Source organism: Haliaeetus albicilla, chromosome 13 (assembly GCF_947461875.1).
Source record: "Haliaeetus albicilla chromosome 13, bHalAlb1.1, whole genome shotgun sequence".
NCBI classification, from domain to species: domain Eukaryota; kingdom Metazoa; phylum Chordata; class Aves; order Accipitriformes; family Accipitridae; genus Haliaeetus; species Haliaeetus albicilla.
Window position 1 is genome coordinate 15,004,270 of NC_091495.1, and position 21,463 is coordinate 15,025,732.

At 38.7% G+C, this 21,463-nt stretch overlaps 1 protein-coding gene across 2 annotated transcripts in view; it reads left to right on the forward strand.

The window, feature by feature from the left end:
- The window catches only part of MTA3 (metastasis associated 1 family member 3), a 142,499-nt gene extending 121,960 nt beyond the window's left edge, over nucleotides 1-20,539 (forward strand). The window contains exons 19-20 of one of the 2 annotated variants that reach the window (XM_069800248.1): nucleotides 3,311-3,338; nucleotides 16,130-16,197. In XM_069800248.1, the coding sequence (XP_069656349.1) occupies nucleotides 3,311-3,338; nucleotides 16,130-16,141 (40 nt within the window). In that variant the 3' untranslated portion in view covers nucleotides 16,142-16,197. Of the gene's footprint in view, nucleotides 1-3,310; nucleotides 3,339-16,129 lie in introns of both variants that reach the window. The other variant, XM_069800247.1, reaches the window with a different exon arrangement.
- Nucleotides 20,540-21,463: the final 924 nt, after the last annotated feature.

Below are 21,463 nucleotides of genomic sequence, written 5' to 3' on the forward strand. Positions count from 1 at the left end.
ATCGGTACTCCCTCAAACAAGGAGGTGCCTGAAAACATCATCGTGCTGCGTCACTCTGGCCCGTGCTGAGGAAGCACAGCAGGGAATGCTCAATGACCAGCGTGGGTTGGGACCCCCAGTACAGCCATTCCCAGTTGGACAAGAGCTAACCCTGCAGGTCCGATGCCAGTACATATGCATGCACCTTCCTTCTGTGATAGCAACACACAAGGAGTGTTAGTGCCTCGTTCACATTAATCTTCAAAACTATAACTAGTAGGAGACAGCAACTTTTTATCCTTTGAAACTCCGTTTCACATGAGATCTGTTCCTTCTCTCTCACAGGGCTTTTCTTTTTTTTCCTTTTTTTTCTTTTTTTCTTTTTTTTTTTCTTTTTTTTTTCTTTCTCTGTCCCCATCCCATCCCCATTGATTCCTTCCCTACCTCAGGTGTGCTTTCTCCTTTCGAACTTTTTCCTTTGATCCCCTCTACCTTTACTCAAATATTATTTAGAAGAGACGGTGTAGCTTGTTCTCCTCTCGGCTCTCACTTGCCTCTGACCTTTACAGCTTGAAGTGGAAAGCATTGCCTGGTTCTGCTGCTAGGAATGCACTGATGCCCAAGATGACAGTTAAATGCTCTGCTCTTTGGGGGAAGAAGGAGGAAGAGGGAATACACACTAGTCCCTGACAGCCAGCCTGCCCTGTGATAGGAGTTCATGTAGCTGAGCACGGCTGTGATGGAGTTGAATGCAATATAATTGCAATGGGAAGAGAGATCTAGGGAGGAGACATTTGTGAAAAAGCAGCACACAACTTATCCAGTCGTGCCATAGAATGAAAAAAAATTAAAATAAATCAGTTGCCAGTTTGCAGCCATATAGGTGTTTAAATATATTCTGAACACTCAGTTCAGAAATAATCACCCCATTTGAATCAAGGTAACAACTCCTTCTTTAGGGCACTTCTTCCATGCTGCATCAGGATCCGGTCTGTTTTACCATGTGTATTTCTTCATTAAAAATACATGTAAGACAGACACATGCTAATTACAGCAAAAGGGAAAATATTTTTCAGTAGATTGTTTTGTTTGCAACATAACAATTTTCATTTGTCCATCCTAAAACTTTTTTTTGTGTGCAGTGAATTAAAGTTTAAGATGCATATTTCTATAAAACATCGAGTAGAGAGTCTAGAGGGTGAATTTTCTCAGACATTTAGCTAACAAAATTGTACTACAGTAGTCAGTTGATATTATCTGAGAAAAAAATGTAATATTATTGCTGCTAAACTAAATGAGGTGCTAGTCTACTTCATGCTAACCAAGCCAAAGATGCACATGAGCATTCTGAATTTTATTATCCATCAGTAGGTAAGGTGAATATATGTATTTATGCCTATAGCTCCATTTTAGAAGATATTTTAAAATAAGAAATTGCTGTCATCCTCCCCCCCTCTGAATTTAAGCAGCAATCGTATTTCTGTAAAGTTAACTCTTGTATATCTAATCGCTCACAGATTCAAGATACTTGTAGCAATGGATGAGTAGGGAGCTGAATATTCAGAGCAGTGAAAATAATTATGGAAATCATATGTCATCTAAGCCTTCCAAGGTAAAACCTTAGAGTTACCCTAGAATTTTAGGGTGGTGCCCTTTACTCCTCACTCAGGCCACAGTTCAACAGTACCTGCAGGTACGCTTAAAATTTAGTGTGAGCATATGTATCACTGAAACAAAAAGACTGGAGTTTACATCTGAAGTTCAGCATATTTTAGGTGCTGATCTGCTCTTCAGAGTAGAACAGGAATGTACTTTTTATCAGTCGTAATGTGCATTCTCATAAATTTCAGCTTCTTTTTTTTTTTTGAAGTTGTAGCTATTTGAATGCAGTTTTGTCCCATGTTGTGTATCAGTATCTGCACATCTGGGGGAAAATGCCAGCATAATTCCTATTTGTATTCCCCTCTCTCCAACCCAGAGGCCTCTGCAAAGCTGGGTTGGACGTTAGCATGGTGCTGAGCCCCAGTTGTTACAGCCACTGGCCAGTTTGGGGAAGGGACAGAGTGAGTTTGCATCTGCCTACATATTAGTGCCATCACCCATATGAATTTTTTGACTGATCTATATCTATCTATATATATATCCACATGTAGATCCCCTTCTTGAATCCCTATGAGCACGCTCAGTGAATTTTGCCAATAAATATAGAGGTCCCCAGTTTTGCTCTTTCATCTGCAGTGACAAGCTGCACTCTCCATTCAAAAACCTTCCTGATGCCTGTGGGAGTCCAGCTCACCTGGGATTTCCACACCTCTGTTCAGTCACAGGCTCACAGCAGGGATTAATCTAAGCAGAAAACCAGGAGACAGTTCAAGAACACTTAACCTTGACATTACATCATAGTTTTATGTTGACCTTTGCTGGATTTAACATTTTTGTATTTTAATTTATTCTTACCCTTTTTGAATGAAAAAGGAATTATCATTCCCTACTGCAAAATAACTTGCTCAAAATTTTATTCTAAAGCAAATCTGTTTACACAATTCATTGAAAAATCACTCTTTAAAGGGGCTTACATTTATCACTGCTGACCAAGGGAGTTTCCTTATTTCTTTTTAATATACTTAAATACTAGCTGCTAGGATTCTCCTAGCACTAAGTGCATGCTTTAGGATCAGCCAAAAGTCTCATAACTATAAAAGAATTTTATTCAGGACATTGGGCTAAATCACCTTCACTATAAGGAAGCTTTTGGGGTTTCATTCCCCTTTTGTTGACTAGCTGTGATGTGGATTCTATTGTAGGCCCTGTTAGACGTTAATGCAGAAATTAAATTCTTTATACTGAATCACCATTCTGGGAGTTAAATAATAATTTTAAAAGTGGGACAGTTCATATTATAGTCTCCAGAAGTTTAATAAAAAGTGTAATATATCAGCTTAATATCTGTTGAGTTATATAAGACATAATCATAATCTATGAATAAAATCAGTAATATAGCTGTTGGATGTCAAGAGAAATGTATCTATTGATTAAAACTTTTCTTACCAATTCTAGGTATGCAGTGTGCATACAGTTCCTATACACATGCTCTGTCCGTAACAGAACGCATGTGCATGCTAATGACCGTACTTGTATAGGGACAGCTAAAACGCTGAGTGGAAAATGACAATTATTTTTTTTTTTCAGCATTTGCTTTATAAGAAATGTGTGGAAATGTTTGGCTGAATGGGTTATAGCAGCAGATTCCATATGCTTTCCTTTCATGGGCCAAAAAGCATATTTGCATATAGAACTGCAGTTGAATGACTCGATGCTTGTTTCCTTTCAGTGCTGAAGCAGTTAGAAACCTTCTCACGGTAAGTGCAACTCCATTGGGAATGAGTTAACTGCAACTGCTAAAATTAGAACGTGATCTTTAGCTGTTACCAGCAGACATTGCTTCCTTTTTGCTGATAAAATGATTTGAGAGGCATCCCTATGGCAGCATTTTATAGGCAATTTTCATATTCTTCACTTCATGTTCTGTCTCCAAAAGGAAAAGCTTCCCTTGATTTGTTGAGGTACTACATAAGGATATCACAATCGCTGTGATAATTACCTGATACCACTCATTTTTATTTATGCATGTCTCATAGCACACACAAAAAGCTTAAAAACCAAAGTTGCATGTTGAGAAAGAAGAGAATGTGAGGCTGACAACCAACTTCAGCAAAATGTTGAGTCTTGCCTTGCCATCAGTGGTCTGGTTCTCTTGCAGAAGTGGGGGAGAGTCATGCAAGCGCTCACAGCCCTTCGTGCGCCTGCATATAATACCGCTAGCACTCTCTGCATTGTAGCTTTATCAGTGGAAACCCTAACCTGTACCTTTAAAACTTGGGTGAACCAAACCCGGTATTAAGAGTTGTGAATGAGCTGCCCTTGACCCTTCTCCCTCCCACGTGTGTTTTAATCAGTGCTTAGACAAGGTCAGGCACGGTGTTTGTGTTACCCCTTGTAGCACATTGCTGGGAGAAAAGGGAAAAGTGGAGGAGTAAGTCTCCAGTGCCCGCGTCTGATACACAGTGCACAGGTGCAGGTCTAGATCAAAGTCAGAGCTCCAGCGCTATCTGCTCTCCTCCTTCTTCCTCTTCACATGTGCAGTTCCTATCACAGAAGTGTTCACAGGCATGTTTACTCTTTCAGTTGTCCCCAACTGTGCAAAAAAATTTGTGCACCAAAAAAAGTATTTTTAATATACACTCTGCTTTTCATAAAGATGAGGCAGTTTGATTTGAGTTGGGATCCTGGTTTTGAACTTCACCATACTTGGATCGAGGGCATAGTGCAATTTCATTTCTTACCTGCATGGCACTGTGGCCATTAAACCCCGACCCTGTAACCGACTGCATGAAGATGCCTGGCTGCACCCTTGGAGAGTCACCTGCAAGCCTGAGAATGTGATGCACCGGCTACTACCCTCTAACCAAAAAATCAGCCTCTAAGGATGTAATTTTCTGGTTCCTTTACTTCTGCTGTATTGTATAGTTGTCATACATCTTGAAAAGCAGGGATTACAGAATATATCCCTTAGAATTATGTCTAGTCCTCACTGATAGGATTGCAAATATCTTACTGATTGACTGCAGCTGAGTACAGGTGAGCTGACAACCATATCCAGTCACTGTGACAATACTGCATACGGGGAATTTGGGGAGGAACTGTCCTTGCTACAGTTTAGGAGCAGTCCTACTTGGCTACCTACTGTTCAAAGTTGTTATATACTTATGAGAGGGAATAATAGTTTCTGTGAGCTGTTATCTTGACCTTATTTAGTGTGGACTATTCATGAATGCTGCACACTGTTCACACCTCATAAATGATACTTCTCTGAGCTCTAGCTGAGGTACTGCGATACAGAATCCCAACCAGTGGTATAGAAACTAGATCATAATCCTTGCCATTTGTTTCTCATTGAGCAGCTTTCATGGGTCCACAGATACTTTCTTTTGCTATTTATCTACATGAGTTTTTCCTCTGGCTCCTTTTACAGTACCTACTAAGTCCAAGTAACACTACTGTGATAATGCAAAAGTTTGTTTTTAAAAGCAGGATCATTCCATGAAGCTAAAATCAACTAATATGAAGAATGTGAATATTTTTTAAACTTATAAAAGGAATAATAGATATATACATTGAAAACATGTACATTACAAAACCCAAAGTTCAGTTGTGCAATTAGTTAGAGCTGATAGGTTTGAAGAGCATCTGGTATTAAAAGAGTTTTGCTTTATCAGTCTTCAGAACAAATTAAATGCAACCATTCTGGTTTGGAGCTATGTATTAATCTCACAGTTTAAGATGAAGTTTCAGTGACATTGTAGTAAACTGGTCGCCCTATTTAAAGCTACATGGTAAGGGAAAGATCTTGCAGTGGTTGGAGTGCTTACCTAGGACTTGGGAGAACATGATTCAGTTCCCTGCTCCCTCAGAGACTTCCCATGAGACCTCAAGCAGGTCTAAGTCTGTGTCTCCAAGCATTTCGATGCCTCACTCCTCATATCAAAATTAACAAGGTGCCAAATACTTTGTTGAAGATTTGGAGGCAATTGTCAATGTACCCTCTGTTCTTTGCCTGAAGAATCAGATGAAGAGTACTTTATTCTTTCACAGGGCTGTTGTACGTGGAGCAGGTCAGAAGCCTTACAGGGAATCTTCTTTCAGAGAAAACTCCTTACCTATCTCGGTAATAAAATCTCACGGTAATGCCACCCACAGGAGTCCAGAAGCTGTTGACTGAAACTGGGTGATTTGTTAGTTTCAGAGGTGTCTCCGCTGATGAGCAGGTGAAAATTAATTAGTGCACAGCTTCAGTGATGACCGCAAGGAGACTGAGGCTAAGAACAGATGGTTGTAAATGACCTAGTTACTGCTGCCTGAAGAATCACGCTGTCATATCTTGTAAAATGATCTTGTCTGATCCTGCTCTGTTGTAAGCAGAAATTCAAATATGCTGCCTCTCTATGGTGGCTTAAATACCAAAGTATATTTTGCAATTGCATCTTAGGTAGGAGCTTGAATGTGGTTAATTCATGTGATGCAGCTAAAGAGCAGTGACACATTTAGAGTTGTTACTCGACCACTTGCAATCTTCGCTGCACTCTTCGACAAAAGTCATTTCACATCCAGACAGTAGCTGCAGAAGTAGCCAGAGCATTTTATATTTGGGAAGGGAAATATTATTTCTGAAATGAGACTTTTTGCAAAATTTTATTGCCTTGGGAAGCTTGGGGGGGGAAACCAAAAGAACTTAAATGAAACAACAGGGATGATAATAAATGCGTTAAAGATTGTCTTAAACACAGATGATGGTGGAGAAGCTCCAGTATAAGTACTTAACTTTTCCAGAAACCTCATTCACTTTGTTAGACCTTCCAGACCTAGTTCAGCAAAGCTCTTAAATACATGCCTGACTCCCACTGAGTGCGGTCTGTCAACTAGAGTACATCACGTAGTCAGTAATACACCTTATATGTCAGATGTTAAATTGGGATGTCATGCAATTCTTTTAACCTGTTTCCTTACAGTTCTTCACAAATTTTGAATTTCCTGCAGTACAATTGGCCATTTCAAACGGTTTTCCTTCAGAAGCTGTCTTTTGTGTTTGTGCAGAGGATTTGATGTAGCTGAACCCAATCCTCTTTACAGGATGTTTTAACTGAAGGTCTTAGGGCTTAGCGTTTTCTTAGCTTGCTGCTCAGCTTTTTCCTAAATCCACATACCCAGTGGGAATGTGTCATCTTGTAACATTTGGTTGTCTTCTATTGTGGGAGTTAAAACCAATTTGGTTTTGAACAAGAAGAAATTCTCCTATAAAGAAACATCTTTGTATGGGAAGCCAATTTCTTTTACGAAGCCTTGGGAAACATACAAAATAACAACAACGACAACAACAGGAATGCTAACTTGTCAGACTAGCATAGGCTTCTGCATATTTAAGTATCAAAGAAAAGATAAAGACAATATTAATTATACAATTGTTACCTATAGCAAGGCTAGAGTAACACTAGTTTAGGACTAAAATTAGTCCATTCTCACCATTCCTATGCCTAAACCACAGAGGTTTATCACATTAAATCTTAGCTATTGATGATTGTAATCCTCAAACACTGCACAGTATCAGTCTTAAGAGATCTTTTTCCCTTTTTACAATTTCTGTGCCACATGAGCAACAGTAATTAGTAGAAGCTGGACACAGGGTTAAAAATTACTTCATCTGAAGGCAGAGGAATACACAGCAATAATGTGCATGTAGATATAGAAACTAGGTAAGTCCTGTGGTGAACACACTGTTGCTAAAGTTAAATAGCAAAGAAGGTGATAAAACTCTACTGTGGTGAATATATTAAAAATGTAATGTCAGTGATCCTCACAGTCTTAAAATTCACACAGAACTGCCCACTAACTTTCGTTTATAAGTTGTCCTGTATCAGATTCTTCATTTCAAATTACAGATAGAGGACTTAATTCTGAGCTAGTCTATATTTCAGTGTATGTATTTAATCATTTATTCTTACTATTTTCCTCTGATTTTTTTTTTTAAACTCATTAAGATCTTTTAAATGCATGACCCTCTGGCATTAAAGTAAGTAAGGCTGTGGAAAAACAAATGTTAGTTGGTCTCCTGTGAAAAAGCTTGCATAAGTAACTACATAGGCATTTTAAATGTAAAATACCAAGGAGAACATAATGGCTGTGACTCTGCAAGCCAATCACAGAGATAACTATCGGTTCTTGTCAAACATTTAAGGAACCAGGGCTGGCTGTTTTTCTTATTTGTGCTATGGATAGAGGCTAAAACATTTACCTGACAATATACAACAGAAGTGTTGTTCTAGTGGAAAAAGCACAGACCTGAACTTTAAAATTCCCCCATTTCCTCTATTACTTCATGTGAGACACCAGACAAGCCATTTAACCTCTGAGTAGCTCCACCTTTTTGTCTGTAAACTTGAATAATATTGATGTATACCTACTCTTAAGGATGCTTGCAGTTTTTAATTAAGCAGTCTGGCAAGCACTATGAGATACTGACATGAAAAGTGCTGGCCATAAGAGTGGAGAGCAGGATGAATGGCAGAAAATGAACTCGAATAGACCTTTGGTAACGTGAATATTAAAAAAAATTAAAAAATACAGTCTTTGAAATGAAGCTGACCTTAGAAATTAGCATCAAATCATTCTGTGGCAAAGCTTTCCTCTGTTGATGCCACAGTACAGATCTCTAATCCATATTCTGTATCAGAGCTTCTGTGTGTAGTCAGTGCTGATTATGCAAGAGATTGATGGTGTGGAGCAGAGCCCCAGGGGACAGTTCCGTGAGGGAACTTTTGCTCTCTGACTGTTTCTGGTAAGACTGATTAATTTTGATTTTCAGCCCTTGCTTAATAGCAAGTAGCCAGAATGCCAAGAAGCTCCTCCAAATATACTTTATTAGTACATATAATATTCCACAAAAAGTATATGCGTAATTGATAAAGAGGAAAAATATTGTCAATTTTTTGAGCCTCAGGTACTATTATAAGCTATAATACTATAAACACAGTGTCCAGGCCAAAAACTTCAGATGAAACCTACCCTGAAGTAATCAAACAAGGTAAGGAAAGAAAGAAGGAAACAAAAACAGTAATAAAAAGCCATATAAAAAGTTTTGGGTTGAAACAGTTCTCCTAATAAATAAAATACTAAAGTAGCTCAGATGGGGTGTTTAAAGTGTGTCAAAGTTGGAAAAAGTGACAAAAGTAAATGATCTCCCCACCCCACCCCACCCCAAAATGGAGCATATAATAGAAAGTTTTCTCTTAGCTTGCACTTAAATAAATATATTTAGTTGAAAATTTTCAAAAATATTGTGTCAATATAGTATTTACTGGTTTTGGGGAAATGGCGCTTAATGCTTGTAGCCCAAGGCCAGAAACAGAAGTTGTATATTCTGAATATTTTCGTCACCTTAAAGTCTGGGATAATGCTAGAATTGTGAATTAATATGCAAGATGTTTAGGTAGTAGTTGAAAGCAACATTGCGTTCCACTCTTAGCCAGTTCTGATACATCTTTTCTCCAATTTCTTGCCTGTCTCAGGAAAAAATATATGCTGCCATGTGGGTAATATTTTCATCTAATAGCGGGTGATGTTTAATCAATATACAGAGTGGCCATCCTTCTGCAGAATGACTAGATGTAATGAAAATTCCTATTGGTAAAGTATAAAGTTGTGTAGGAATTCACCCACACCCTGCTGATATAGCTAGGAAGAATAAAGGAGTTGCTTTGAGATCTTCTGCCGTTTGTGCCTCTAAGCTGTAGAAGGCTTTCTGGCTCCTTGGATTCCCAGGGTGCTGCCTATGTATTGACAAATCTGCAGTGATCTTGGGTGTGCGTTCATGGGGAGGAGAGGTTAAGCAACTCTTTCTTTAACAGAGCAGGCTTCATGCCTTACAACCTCTGAAGTAGATGGTAGCTAAGGAGAGGCTAATGAATTTCAGATAAGGTGCAGAGCAGCTGTCCCATAGCTCAGGTTACAAGTCTGTTGAAGCCTGGGCCATTGTTTTGTTTTAAGGGGTATGAATAATTTACTTTTGACCCATTCCATCCAGCTACCTTTGCTAGGATTTCTAATCCACTGTACGAAGCTGGACGCTGTGGTGAAACGCCATGAATCCAAAGACAGGCCTTTCTCCCTTCTTTGAGGGGAGGACGGAGGACCGTGGCCCTGTGCATGCCGTAGTCCCTGCTGCATGCCGTGCGATGTGAGACGTCGTCCCTGCCGAGTTCACAAAGCTCCACCCAAGACGTGGGGCAAGTCCTGAGCTACTTCATCCATGTTGAGCTCTGTGGTGTCCGACATTCCTACCGACTAGATCAAGGGGTTTTTTTAAACTGTGCCTACCACGAATCAGTCTGGTAGGGCCTCCGTGCTGCTGGCTTCTGCGAGAAGTCAGCGTTGCGCTGAAACTGGTGTGTGATCGTTTTTGTCCTAGCCAGCTGCAGCAGGTAACTTTAGTCTCTTGGTGGTAAGTACCAAGCTCACAGATGAACTGGGAGGATGATTTCATTGCTGATTGCTAAGATTTAGATTTAGTCATCATATAATGACTGCTGTATGACAGCACCCTTTTAGAACGTTTCTTAGGGGTTAAAAGTTTTTGTCAGTTCCAGCATTCAGCTGAAAAACGAATAGTAATGCTGAGAATAAGACTTTGCACTTCTTTAATTCCTTCTCTCCTAGCATCCTAAACGACTTCAAAATATTAATGAAATATGCTGTTTTCAGGGGAAATGAAAGCATGGAAAAATCTGTCAAATGAGGTGATTTTTCCAAAAGCCATGGCAGTTGTTTGCAGTAAAACTGGATATAAATCATTTCAATAGTGGGTAAGGTTCCTGTTGTTCTAGGCACTCTAAAAATGCATACAAAGTGATGACTTCTGCTCTGAGGAGGTTTTGATCTGAGTAGATTTTAAATCAGCAGCAGGTAGAAGGAGACAGAGAGGTGGCTTGTGCCATGCAACAGGTCACGCATGACGCAGTCATAGCAGTCTGTGCTTGTAACACTTGACCGGGATTTTTCCTCCCAGTAAAGACGACGCTCAAAAGGCATTATTTATTGCTTTATGTATATACATAGTAGCTATAAGCTGTTGCTCTGAAATACAAAACATCAGAGAAGCCCTCAAAGTGGTACAGTGCTTGAAAATGCTCTATTAAGCTGCTCAGGAAGATCTGACACCGTAATTTGTAACTGGTGTGTCTATAAATCGTTGTTGATAGAGAACAGTTTTGTTCCGTAAATATTGATACCAAATTGGAAGATAAACACCAGCAAAGGAAAACATTTACTTGCTAGGAGGAGAAAAATAAAACAACCTCTTAAAACATTTAAATGATGTTGGCATGTCTACAGCAGTACCTCTTTAATCTTATAAAGGTTGTACCACTCTATCTGCCATCTTTATGAGTTTTATAATGTAACTAAGTGGCTCATGGCAACTGCTTTCCAGTAGCTCGATGCTTATTAAAACACTTCTGATTTGTTTTATAAATGAACATTTCACAAAGGAGCTTATTTTTAAAAGGTGTATCAGTGTCAACCCACTTCTGCCTTCCAAATATATTTCTCCTAGTTTTTGTCATTTTGAAGTTAGATTAAAAGTTTAATGGAATATCGGTAAGCTTTAGCCTCCAAGTTCTGAGGAAAAAAAAAAAAAAAAAAGATGATGTCTAAACCACCAAGCCAAATAGTTAAATAAAATACTTCTCATTTCCATACAGGTAGAAATGTACAAAGTGCTGTGAGTCATTCAGTCTCTCTGTAACCTGTCAGGTTTCTAAGGTTCTGTGCCTACAGCTTCATCCCAGTTAAATTCTCTTTGAGCAGACAGCATTGCACACATTTTGGCCTTTCACTTTGTTTAAAAGCCTGTTGAAATTAATAGAAAGCCTATCAGCCTCCCAAGATAGTGCCTCCTCTTGTAATTTAATCCACTGAATAGTTACAGTGTACCTCTGGATACAAGAAGCCCTCAGAGAAATGAGTAATAATTGGGTCTAAGAACCCCCAAGGAATGATGGTTATTTTTTAAATAGTTGATTTTGCTAACTGGCCTTGAGCTTGCACTGAAAATGTACATTGCACAGAATTTACATTGCCCTGGAGCAGCAGCAACTTCACGAATCTTTGTCTGGAACACTTTTTCATTTTTTAGTTTAACTTTTCTCTCTGAATGTCTTGATGATTAGACTGATTGCAAGTTTCCCATAAAACTTGTACCAGAATGCAAAATCCTGCCTTGCTGCAGTTTATGTCTAGAACTCCACCTCCTTCCAGGATTGGCAGTATTTTGTGTGCCTGGCACATTTAAGTTGCTGTTTACAGTTGGCAAGTCATACCGGAATACTTCACCCCAATCTAGAGATTAGGTGGAATTTCAGCCATGATTGTCCAGGGAATCAGTTCCCTTATGTCTGCTGCCGACCTGTGCATATTCCTTGTGCTACCAGCAACAATTGGGTAATAATACATTTCCACAGCACTAGGTCTTTGTATATAATGATGTTGCTCAAATGGCATCAGTCTAAGAGAAACTTGGGCAAAAACATCAAACTAATTTAGGTAGAGCATGAAAATACTATGCCCTTCAGCTTAAAACTCTGTAGCCAGGTTTGTATTAGGTCCTTAATATATTTTTAGTGGAAACAGAGCATCAAAAGCACTTCTGGACCTTGGTATTTAAAAAGAATTATGGACATCTCAAAAGTGTGTGTGTGCTGGGGGCAATTCCCCTTCATCAGAAAATGTTTCTTTCCATTCCCTTTCAAAACAAGGTCTGTCATCTGCTAAAATTTCAGCAGGCCTTTACATGCAATTAATTTCTCTCACAGTAAAAAACTTCTGCCATAACTTGAATTTATTTAGTATTACTTCTTAAGTACTGTTGGTATAGCTGAATAGACCAAAGTCACTCCAGTCATCATAACTCTGAGTCTCATGCAGAGGAGGCAAGACTGATGCACAACAGTTTGTATATAGAAACAGTAACAGACAGATATGCCTGATATCAACAGAGCTAAAGCAAGTAATGCCTTTAACTCCTATTAGAAAAGGCTTGAAAAACACATTCTTGACTAACATCAACTGAAGGTCACCTTTCTTTATTTCATTCAAGTTTAAAAATTGCTGCTGTTTTAATGCATGGCATAATTAGAGTAGGGATCTTTGAGTCAGCTTTTACAAATGAGAAATTTTGTTACCAGCTATCCTATTCCTGAGAAACCTGGACATAACAGAATTATATAGGATCGTGCTTAACTGCACCAGATGGTTAGTTACATGGAATTCACTTAGATCCTGGGAAGGGGGTTGGTTCATTGAAATGGTTTGCCTGATTAAATTTAAGCATGGCATAAATGCCCTGTACAGCCTGTTATTTCTACCCAGTAGGTTCCAGTCTGTGTATGAAACTTGCAGAGAAAATAGGTCTCAATAGTGTGTGGTACTTATGTACATTTCCATATTTCCCTGAATAGGTGCCAGAGGTCTTATGTACCATTATCTGCAGTAACTAATTGAAGTATCATGCAGACATAAAGAATTTGTCTTATTCCGACATTAGCAGCAGTGCATCACATTTGACATAAAAATGAGCACAGTGGGCTTTATATACCAATCGCCTATTAAAAGTTTGATTCATTCTCATACCTTTGGTCTCAAGAGGACTAGAAATACAATGCAAAGGCTTTCAAATACTTTTTAATTCACATTTCAAATGAAGTCTGTAACGCATCATACTTCAAGCTCTAGTACAAAAGTCAAAGGAAAAAGGAGGGGGAAATGGCAATTACTCTTTCATACAACTGCAAAGGATGTTATCAACGCTACAGATATTAAAGCCATTTACTTGTGATCACCAAATAAAAGCTGTATGTAATTAAAACATATGGCTGGTATTAACTGAAAAAGGGACAGGAAATTGAACATTAAAGGTGACTCTGCCCTTAATTCACTCTATCATTGGGGGAGGGAGGAGAAGTGCTCTGAGTGAAAGGACAACGAAAATCTTATCTTTGAATTTCCTGCCTTTCATAAGCTACTATTAAAACCTGCATGTTTAAGTGTTAAAAAAACCTCTGAAGCATTGTAAAACCTGATCAGTGCCTCTCAAAAAGCTTGACTGTATTTAGATGCTAAATTCTTCAGCGTAAAGAATCAGTTCCCTCCACCCTCTATATTTTTTTGCAGTAAAAAGAACAGTTTTGGCTTTTAGTGAAATGATTGTTTAAATATTACATCTAATGAAGTCAGTGGAAATTTCTATTCTTCCAATTTTATTTCTGAAAGGCTATATCCCAGAAAGCTAATTTCTGGAAGCATTTTCACAGTCCTGTTTAAGTAGAAGTGCTGGTTTGTCTTTTTAGAGTGCATACCAGATTAGTTCTTCTAACAATCTATGTAGAGCTACTTTCATTTATACTAAGTGAATAGTTGACTCTTTTTGTGGTTTACTTGATGTAATGCTGATGACTCCTCCTTTTTTGTTCTGCCTTTTTTCATGCTAGTTTTGAACCAGTATTTAATAACTACATCTTTTGACTTTACTGTCCTTACACAATAATCACAAATTGTAGTCACAGATACTTTACTGTCCTTATGTTTGGTGTCAGCTGCAAATTGCTTTCATTAGTAGGAACTTCTTGGCAGTTTATGAAGTAGCTGTATTAAAAATTCAAAAGGGCAAACTATTATCTAACGTTTTTGTAAACCATGGGCTTCTCAACTTATTAATGACCACATTTGTCCTGTAAATAAATACAAAGTTTTGCAAACAAATAAATCAAAAGGGATCCAGTTCTGTAAGCTTTTGCTGGAATGATCCCCATTAATAATCAGTGTGGGTAGCAGCTATTGTATATTCACATGACTTTACAAAACCTAGCTGGTTTACGATTTTAGAAATGTGTGTTTCTACCAGTCTCATGTTACATTTTTATGATTTTACCATTCTGGAAGGTATGCAATATCTTGTCAATCAGTTGAATATCTTTTTAGGCCTAATGTAAGATGACCATGTAAAGTAAGTACTCAAACAGTAAGTCTGTGTCTCCGTGGGGTTGTGTGAAAAGCCTAAATTTTGCTTTCTGGCGATTCATTTTCTTTTCTTTTGCTGTGTTTATTACTGAATGATGCTAAATCCTAATTTGATATTCCAGGCCATGAGATGCTGATGACATCCTGCTTTCAGGCAACTAAAATGAATACTTCTCTCCACCTTTTAAATATATTAACCAAAATAGATGTGTTTTTCAGGCTCACTTTAACCTCTAAGAGCACAGTATATTCTCCTGATCTTTGGCTTTTGGTTTTGTCTTTGATTATGTTCTCTTCTGTGGCCCAGTTACTCGAATGGAAGCTTACGTTCCTGGGAAATAGTCAACCAGTAACTAAATACCTGTTTAAAATTTAATATGCAAATTATCATTTTAGTATTCAATAGAATTTATTTTAAGCTGATCCTGTATTTTCAATGTCACATGCTACCATTTTTCAGTTTCAGATTTAACAGCCCATTAAGATGAAAGGGACAAATCACTTCTTGAGTTACCATCTCAAAGCCTTGATGCAGGTAGATGCATCATCACCTTGTAGTTTGTAGTCATATGGCATTTTCAGCTTGGAAGGTTAGTATTAGAAAGCTTGGTCTCATTTAGTGTTAGAGGCCCCAGTTTGCTTTAATTCTTTTTCCATAAGCTCAAAATCTCTGTAATTTATAAAACTACCTAAACAAAAGCTGGGATTCTTGACTTGAGTGAATTCAGAAAATAGGTCATTTTCCAGTAACATCTAATATTCAAGACTCTGCCAATGAAGGTGGTTCTTGACATACTCTGTGTGTGTCATTTCTGTGTTTGCTGATACTCTCTACCCTGGATACACTCAGCATTGTGGTTATTGATTTATAATAGTAGAAAGACAGAACAGTTGGAACATAACAAAGCTTTTTGCTTCAGAATTAACTATCCTTGGACGTAGAAGATTACAATATAAAAACCATGGTTGCCTGTAGTTAATATGTTTGATTTATCATCTGAAAGTCTAAAATTAAAGTGAATTTTCTGCACCTGAAAGGCACTAGTACAAAAAGCACAGAGATGCGGGTCGTGTGTTATCTTTAGAATTGATATGGAGCAAATAACAGTTGCTCTGAGTCCATGACTTTTACAGAGGTAACACATTCACTTGGGTGTTAATGAGGTTCTTTCTCCTGTGGTCCCTTATTCCTGTAGTGATATCACATGTAAGGATTCACCATTTGAGCATTCTGCCCCAAGATTTCATATAATTAAATGTTATTGTCCAAATATTGTCTAACACCAACTCACTTTTCACTGAACAATTATCAGTTACTAGTTGGAGACAACTGTGAATCATCAGTTGATGGACAGGGCTCACTCTTGTTGACTGCAAGTCTCTTTTCCATGAACTAGCCTTCCTGCTCTGGTAAGAGTATTTGTTATGTTTGTTATTGGCTCTTGAGCAGTCTTCTGTTAAAGACTGAGATTTATCTCTTCTGTTGTCTCTCTCTTCTTTCCCTCCTTTCCTCCTTCCCTCCTTACAGAAAAATCCGTAAGAAGTTCACCAGATCACAGCTGAAAAGAGCTTCCAGAACACCTTGTTCTCCGATCATTACAAAGACAAAGTCTCTCGTGAACAGTAGGCAGGCACGAGCAGAGCCAGGAACCATCACGCACTGAAGATATAACAGCATCAGCACCATAATCATGTCAGAATCATGTTTAATTGTGAATGCAGATACAACAGGACCTTCCGCATCTTCGAGACAGAAACACTGTACAGATAGATTGTGGCTGTGTTCTGTGTTCTGGGCAGGATCCAACAGCAGCCCTTGTTTTCCCTCATCTCTGCAAGGGCTACTTCTGGTTCACTGTGCAGGCCTATCCCGGGTTGTCCTGCTGTTCCCTCCATTTCCAGTCATTGCTGTTGGCTGGTCAGGGAGGGACTGTTTGCACTGACCACACTGAAGGAGTATGGATGTAGAGTCCACCCACCACATTTGTCTATGCCTTCTAGTGGCTTGATGCAAAAATATGCAGCTTTCAAAACTATTGCAGTGTCTTTAAAGCAGGATTTAGCCTTGAGGGGCTTGCATTTTCAAAAAGAGCTGCAAACTTTGGGTGTTCATATTTTTCAGTATTGGCTTGAGTCACTTTGGATTTGATTTTCTGAACTGCTGAGCATCCAGACCCTGAAATGAGGACAAGGAGTTTAGCAGTTCTGAAACTTAGACTGAATTAGGAAGTGCCCATAATAAGTGGCCAATTTTCAAAATGCTGGCCATATCAGCTTCGGTTAAAATCCTGGAAAGTGTTAACGTGTGGCAGTGAACATCCAGCTGGACTAGTTGCATGTGTAGGAACTGGTCCCATTGTCTATATATTTGCAAGCATCCACTTATTTCTTTGGGTATTTTTTGCATTTCTTGAAACCTGTTCTGAATAGTGAAAACCAGCAGAACACGATTCCCAGGAAAACATGAAGAAGTAGAGTATTTCCTATTAGAAATGTCTCTCCACAAAATAATTTCTACATTTTGATATGTCTGGATAAAAAGTTATCTTGCAGAATGCTTTTTGAAGTTTGTAATTGTAAGGCTGCAGGTGGATACTTACTATGGAGAGATGATGTGCCTTTTGAAACTACTTGTAGGAAACTGTCAGTCCCCCTGAAAGTGGGAATGGCAACAGGGGCAGGTCTTTTTTCTACTCAGGTACTTACAGGTGAACAATCTCTGCCCTACTTTGAAATCAAGAGGCAACCAGTGTCTAGCACTACTGTGTAAACCTAGTAGGGATATGTTGATTATCTGAGGCAAGTTGTGTCCTTCAATAGATTTGGTTTCTGTATGGCTTTTTAAAAGGTAGTCAGACACTGAACACATAGTAAGCTGAGATGAGCTTCAAGCCTTTTATTTCTGTCTCTTTACTAGGTAACCCTAACAGTATTGTATAGATGTGAGGTTTTCATCCAGTTGCGGACGTGCACTCAGCTCTGTCGTTAGAAAGACGAAGATATAAATGGTGTCTCATACCTCTGGGTGATTCTCCAAAAATTATTTCCCCCCATACGATTTATGGTTTCAGCCTGAAAGAGCATCTGTGATCTCAGCCTATAACTAGCCATACTGTCCATGTAGGATTTTGAGCTCTTGAGATAGATAGTGACCCACATGCTTCTTCAAAAAAGAAAGCACCTTGACCTCCTGAAGGGACTTGCTTGAAGGATTTTCTGGAGTGATGGATCCAGGTCTTGTCCACTGTCCTTCACCAGCAAGAAAAGGGTGAATACGAAGGAGAGATTATGACATGAAGTGCTCCTAGTACCCTGAGCACCCTAGTGAATGTCATGGATTTGGACTCAATTGGAGAAGACCTGGGATTCATCTGCTTACAGTTCTTCCCAGTAGCTGCTGAAGTATGCAGCCCGAGGAGTCTCTTCTAGCCACAGGATCTGCCTTTTCCTCACAACAGGAGGGCTTTTCATCAGATAACTGAGCGGAGACAACCTATTCTTATTAGTAAGAATTGCCTTTATTAAATACCACATATGGAAACACCTTCTATATAATAGCTTCCTCACGCATTAAAATAAAGAAAACATGATTATTCAGCAATCTGTTTGACTGAAAGTATGAAAAACATGAACAGAAAGAGCTTTGTCTCCCTCAGGCATCAGTGAAATCACACACAGCAGACTCATTTTCGAAGTGTCATTAGCTGTAAGGTGGTGGATTTTTTACCCTGCCTTATTAAGCTTGTACTCAAATTATTTCTTTTAGTCAGCGTGCTACAGTGTCTAGCCAGTATTTTGTAAAATCTCTGTGTGTTGCTGCTTTTGACAAAAGTATTAGTATCCGTAATAGTCTGATGTGAAGTCATTTTTTCTTCTTTTCCTCTGAGGAGAGAGGTTGGTAACACGACTCCCTGTTGCGCAGCCAGCTCCCCGATACCATTATCTTTTGCATCAAGTAGCCGAGGTAAGGAAGAATCCTTTGCAGCTTCAAGCTGAGGAGCTTCATCTGGATACACTGGAAATAATGCTGTGACCCTACCTGCCAGAGTCATTTCACAGGTTGCAACAGCCAGCCCTTGGGGCAGGTAAAGCACGGAGGAGACTGTTTGCTAGAATAACTTCTCCATCTTTAAACTATTTCGCATGCAGCTGCACAGAGACTTTCCCTCCCCTAAAATGCATACCGTGCACAGAGAAACTGCATGCCATGTATCACACCTTTGTATTTACCTGCTCTCTCTCCATCTTACCTTTTCTGCAAGATGTTCTCCAGAGATGGATACAGGATTTACCTGTGAATTTCAACCAAAAGCATTGATGGAAGATTAGCTGAAGACATGTTCCTGCTGGGTTTGGGCATAAAGATTTAAATTTTGGAAGAAACTGTGACACTCCTTACCACAGTGTCATGCAATTCCATGCTTTCTGTTGAGTTAAAGATTTTTCCACTGGCTGTGAGCAAAAATGCCACATTCCTGTGTGAAGTGTAACAGTATATCCACAGCAAATCAGAGCTCAGTACTGTTTTTATCAAGCTTCCTAAGATAGTTATTTTAAAACTAGCTAACATATACCAGTCATCAACAATGACACTGAGTATAAACATAAACCTCGGAAGCAAGGACAAGAAGTTAGGTACTTACCGTGGATGTGAGCAAGAGAATCTAGGCAGCATCAGCACAGCATTTGCAATATGATCTATTTTCCTGTTAGCTAAATAAGAAATCTATCTGAAAATCTGCCTCTCCTCTTACAAATATGGGGCTAGAAAACCATGGAAAATGCACGATCTTTTTGTGTCCAGAAGTCTCATACAAGAAGTAGGAAGATTGTTTTAACTTTTAAAATGTCTATGTTGATGATTTCAACTATATAGCTATTCTGCTCTCTTGAAATATTTTGTATATTGTTTTCAGATTATTTTTAAAGGCCACTATTTAGTGATGGAAGTTTTGGTTCTGTAGGATGGCTAAATGAGGTTTCGAAACACTTGAGACTGCTTGAAATATGTTGGTGATATCAAAACATCTTTTAAACTAGTGTTTTGATTAAGGGCAAATATAACTTTCACTTCTGCAGTCCAAACCTTGCAGCATGTTATGAAAAACTGGGTATTGAAACTGAAATGCAGAACAAACAAGCAGGAGAAATGGTGAAATGGGATCTGCACTTACAGAATGTGCACTTTTTATTAATCGAAAGTAAGATTTATTTTTTTTAAAAAACAAATATAATTTCAACACAGGTACTTTCCTAATTATGAAGGCTTAAATAAAATGGAATGGCTGCGTAGTATTTTCTGATATAGCCACAGCATAACATGCCACAGCCTGGCTCAGAGAACAATTATAGTCCTTCAGAAGTATTATATTGCAAAGTACAATACAGTGGACACAGTGTCTTCATATATGTGTACTACTATGGTAATGGAAGCGTTAGAATCGTCTGGAAACTTCAGCAAAATAATATTCATTTTTCATTTTCTCTTGAAGGTCCTTTATATAAACCTGTGTCTTCATAAGCCAGAGTGGGTGTCAAGAGATCTGAGTTTATATAACTGCACAGGGGAATTTTTTGGAGTAAGTCAGGACTTTTTTATTCAAATGTTGCATGTTGAGGGAGGAAACCTAATTTTGGAATACATGGGTTTTGGATAAGAGTTTTGAGGTTGTACTATACAGTGATCAACAAATTTGCAGAATATGCTTCTGTTGCTCATAAATATTTAACAGTTGGTATTGAAATACAGTATTGATTAAGTAAAAAAGAGAAGCATTAAAGAGCTGTCTTTTTAAAATTCTGTTGTTTAGACTAAAAGTGAATTTCTCAAGGGAATGGTAAAACTGGGAAGCTCAATGTTGAGTATTTGAGGATGTGGAGCACCTTAGAATGAAACATAGTACTATTTGATTTGCATTAAAGTGTCTTTGTGTACAAACTTTGTGACTCTTGGCCCTTCTTGCAGGAAACCAAATTTCTGCATTGACACTGTCATCCTGTTGTACAGTAGGCTATTGAATAATCAAGAGACTGAAAATTGATGAGCTGTTTAAACTGCACTAGAGTTAAAGACACAAGTAGTTGCAGTGGGGATGAGGAAAGAAGACTCAAAAGTCAGGGAGAGAGAGACATGAGGTATTGGTCATTGCACTGGAACACTAGAAAACTTCTTAGGATTGAACTGAAATCTAGGCAAAAGACTCATACTCCACAAAAGATACTAGAAGTTGCAGTGCATTGCAGTCTCCAGTGCATTGGCCCATCTAAACTTTGCAGGTTGACATTAGTGTCAAAAACTTTGCAGGTTGTTAATTTGGTAGCACCTAGAACTGGTGACTTCTATGTGAATATGGCACATAACCTGAATCCTCTTCCTTACTACACATCTGACTAATTTCCCCAAATAAATTGGATGTTTTTTGCAGAGGAGAATCATACAAAGGGCTCTGAACAGAAGTAATGGCTGCTACTTCTACAGGTTTGTTCAGGGCAACTCTTCCCATCTCCTAATTCCCCCATCCGTTTTGGGGAAGGCAGGATTTATGTGGATCCATGCTGCTTGATCCACACACTAACTTTTGTTTGAAGTGCATGCATTAGAACGGATTATGTTTTTCTGCCCCCCCCCCCCCCCCGAGGCCTGTCCAGATTCCAAGTAGCAAAATTCAAGTTCTTCTGTGGTGTTTGGATTTATTTGGCAAGATGAGTTACATTTTTTAGTCCTTCTGGGTGAGTTACATTGGTATCAAGGAGGGGATAATCTCTGGAAGCCGTCCTTTGCTGGGGGAACTGAGGAAATGGACATCTCTTTAACCAGGCTTACAAGGAATCTCAGACAAAAAGGAGGTCCAAGATACTCATC